The 3877-nt window shown below is 48.8% G+C and overlaps 1 protein-coding gene across 3 annotated transcripts in view; it reads right to left on the bottom strand.

Moving 5' to 3' along the window:
* Positions 1-3877, bottom strand: part of Mettl22 (methyltransferase like 22) — a 19723-nt gene that overhangs the window by 2303 nt on the left and 13543 nt on the right. For all 3 annotated transcript variants that reach the window (XM_021209869.1, XM_029544578.1, XM_029544577.1), the window contains 2 exons: positions 3481-3561; positions 2093-2195 (listed from right to left, as the gene is read on the bottom strand). In XM_021209869.1, the coding sequence (XP_021065528.1) occupies positions 2093-2195; positions 3481-3561 (184 nt within the window). The remainder of the gene's footprint in view (positions 1-2092; positions 2196-3480; positions 3562-3877) is intronic.

Here is a 3877-nt window from a genome sequence, read left to right as displayed (position 1 = left end):
AGAGAGAGAGAGAGAGAGAAGGGGAGAGGGAGAAGGGGAGAGGGAGAAGGGGAGGGGAGGAGAGGGGGTTGGGGAGAGAGGAAGGAACACACATAGAGCTCTCCAGCACCACCATTTGTACCTTTGGACACCAGAATCTGTAAAATGATTTACCTTGAATTGAACCTTTGTTTATCCTTTCTTTTTCTCTTCACATGTGTGTTTCTGTACTTGTGTGTGTTCATGTGTTGACTGTGTGTGTAAGTGTGGAGCCTGGGGGTTGGCACTTTCTTCTCCCTTCTGTGTTGGCACAGGTCTGACTTGTACTTACACCCAGGCTTGTGATCTGGAGGCCGACCGGCCTGCGTGGCCTTTCATGGGTGCTGGGACGCTCATACCGACTAATGAGTGCCTCACCTGCTGAGCCAGCTCTACCACCCCTTCTTCTTCTTTTCTCAAATCTTCTATTGTGAAAAATCTCACATATCCAAATAAGCAAGAACTGTGTCACCAGTTGCCATGGCCAGCTTCAGGCGTTGCTGATCCTGGGCCACTCTGTTCCCCAGTTTCCCCAGAGTCCCTCCCACCTCCCTCATTAACACGCAAATGCCGGATGCTCCAGCAGAATCTCTCCAGCAAACATGTCTGCACATGTCTGGAAAAAGGTAACAATTCTTTCCTCAAAATGAAATTAACAACTCTTTGTTTGGTTCTTGTTTTTCTGAGATAGGGTCTTACGGTAACTTGATTGGCCTGGAATTCACTGTGCAACCAAGGCTAGCCTGGAGTTCTGGGTCCTCTGGGTGCTATCTCCCAAGTGCTGTGGGCCCCTATGGCCAGTCAAACCACAACACACACTCACACTCACACACACACTCTCTCTCTTTTTTTTTGTTTTTTTTTGTGACAGGGTTTCTCTGTATAGCTCTGGCTGTCCTGCAACTCACTCTGTAGACCAGGCTGGCCTCGAACTCAGAAATCCGCCTGCCTCTGCCTCCCAAGTGCTGGGACTAAAGGCGTGCGCCACCACGCCCGGCACAACTCTTTAAACACCAGTTATAGTTCAGCTTTTCCTGTCTGCCCCAAGTCTGTTGTTCACAAGCTGTCGAGTGGGGATCACACCGAGGGCCTTTCCTTCTCCGGTCACTGTGTCTGAAGAAGCCTGGCCGGGTAAACAGGCTGTGATGGGAACCCAAGAATGTTTAGCTTTGACCAAAAATCTGGTGTGGAAGCAGCAAGGCTGAAGCCAAGAGATGCTGTGTGGGTCCTAGCACACGGCAGGAGGGCAGTGTGCCGGAAGATGTGTCTTTACAAGAGAGCCCTTCCTTCCTATTTTTATTACTAATCATTTCACCTTTTCTTTTTCTTTTTTCTCTTTCTTTCTTTCTTTCTTTTTTTGGACTTTTCTATCTCTGTGTGGCTACCATGACATTCACTTTCTTTAATATTTTATTTATTTACTTTATGTATACGACTAGCTGTCTTTGACACACCAGAAGAGGGCATCAGATCCCATTACAGATGGTTTTGAGCCACCATGTGGTTGCTGGGAATTGAACTCAGGACCTCTGGAAGAGCAGTCAGTGTTCTTAACCGCTGAGCCATCTCTCTAGCCCCCCTTTGGACTTTTCAAGACAGGGTTTCTCTGTGTTGCCCTGGCTGTCCTGGAACTCACTCTGTAGACCAGACTGATGTCCAACTCAGAAATCCTCCCAAGTGCTGGGATTAAAGGTGTGCACCACCACTGCCCAGCTCAACTTTTCATTTTTAAGTTTTGTTGAAGACTCTGGAACACAGAAAACCAGAATATAAGTGATGCTAACGGCAGGCCTCAATGTCAACGGCCTTAGCATGTGGGAGACAGCCATGGCCTGGTCTTGGACAGGTCCTCTCACTGTCTCACTGTGGCTTTGGGACCATTAACCCTGATGTCTCATAACCTCCCTGCTCCATCTGAAAATGAGGCCAGGCTGGCCGAGCCTTACAACAGAGTCTAAAAAGACTAAGTGAGGGAGGGAGATGAGCGGAGAGCCCCAGTCCAGCACACAGTAGGTGTATGACAGGCACAGTGATGACTGCATCAGGGATGCAGCTGCAGGGCAGCATAGCTCACCTTTTTTCCACTGACAAGATGGCGGTGCAGGCATTTTTCAGTCTGTGGACCAGTCGGGAGAGTGTGTTAAACAGAGCGTTGGTTAAGTCATCGTCGTAGAACACTGGGGAAAGAAGGGGGTTAGGAAGAAAGTGTACCTTTGGCAGAGATCCATTCAAAGGGACCCATGGAATCACAAACAGTAGCCACTGAGGAACGCTCTGGACAGGTCTTCCAGGATGTCTCTAAGAGTTCAGTGAGGCTTGCTCTGGCTAGAGTCTCTCACAGAAACTTACTGTTCGCTGTTCTACACGGCAGACCACAGAAAATCAAAGGCAGCCTCTTCATGGCTGGACAGTTTACCGAGACATTCAGAAGGGCGAGGACGGAGCATGCATGACTATTCTGACCTTCCTAGAATGTGTGTGCGCGTGTGTGTGCGTGTGCGTGTGCGTGTGTGTGTGTGTGAGCCTGTAGTCACCTCCACTGCTTGGACACGGGTCTTCAACAATTCTGCTGTGGACAGACAGGCATATAAAATAGGAGCTTGGTAAATTGGGCATAGTGACTTTGGGGACACACAGATGGTCACTGTCTGTACGTAAATAACTCCCACCGAACTCGTCTTCCTTAGTGAGATAAAGTTGAAGGAGTCATTCTCTAGGCTGTTGGTACCTCCCTCTGCAGGGCAGGTGCTAAGCTGATATCTCCCTGAAGAGGTGACTCAGCAGGCTAGGGGTTGGGGGTCCCTGCAAACACCAGGGCTGGCAGAGTACTGGTCCACGTGAGCAAGAAGGACATCCAGCTCACCAGGACTTTAGTTAGCTAGTGTTGGCTCAGATGGACAAGTTGTCACCGGGCAGGTGATTTTACACATTCTTTAAAAAAAGGTTTATTTATTTATTTTATGTATATGAGTACACTGGTGTGCTCTTCAGACACACCGGTAGAGGGCGTCAGATTTGATTACAGATGGCTGTGAGCTGCCACGTGGGGAATTGAACTCAGGATTTTTGGAAGAGCAGCAAGTACTCTTAACTGCTGAGCCATCTCTCCAGCCCCTATCTTAGACATATTTAAGTGCAGTAAAACTTTGGGAAAAGGTGACAATTATCTCAATAAAGCTTAGGGTGTGACTGTATCAAAACTCTTCTGCAAAGTACATGTGACCTCTCCCATAAAAATGGGTCTCTACCTCAAGGGCTTAAGGGAGGGTAGGATGTGGTCTTGGTCATTCCAGAGGTCACAAGGCTACCTAGTATATAAGACATCTCCCTATTGACTAAGAAACAAAATTGAAGATAAAGTCTAGGGAGGGACAGTCTGGGCTAGACATGGGATACTACCCCAGGGGATACTGTGACACACACAGGTGATGACAAGGACACAGGATGACAGGATCGTCTCACCTTCGGCTGCAAGCAGCACAGTGGTGTGGTCATACAGGTCAGCGATTTCTTCTTCTGACCAGCTGAAGGGGACTTTGGGATCTACCAAAGAAGAGAAGACTGAGTGGCCCATTCCTTCCAGTGCTGACCACCAGCTCTTATTGCAAATGGACTGAAGGAAGCTTCAGAACAAGAGACAAGACTGAGCTGGGTGTGCTGAGCTGCATGTGCTGGTACACCCTGGTAATTCCAACACTCAGTAGGCAGATCTCTGTGAGTGCTGGGCCAGTTGTGGCTACCTAATGAGGCTTTGTTACACAAAAGGAAGAAAGAAAGAAAAACGAGGAAGGGAGGGAGAGGGGGAGAGGGAGAGGGGGAGAGGGGGAGAAAAGGAGAGGGGGAGAGAGAGAGGGGAAGA

Source organism: Mus pahari, chromosome 12, assembly GCF_900095145.1.
Source record: "Mus pahari chromosome 12, PAHARI_EIJ_v1.1, whole genome shotgun sequence".
NCBI classification, from domain to species: domain Eukaryota; kingdom Metazoa; phylum Chordata; class Mammalia; order Rodentia; family Muridae; genus Mus; species Mus pahari.
The sequence above is the reverse complement of the archived record's forward strand: the minus strand, read 5'-3'. Positions and strand labels throughout refer to the sequence as shown.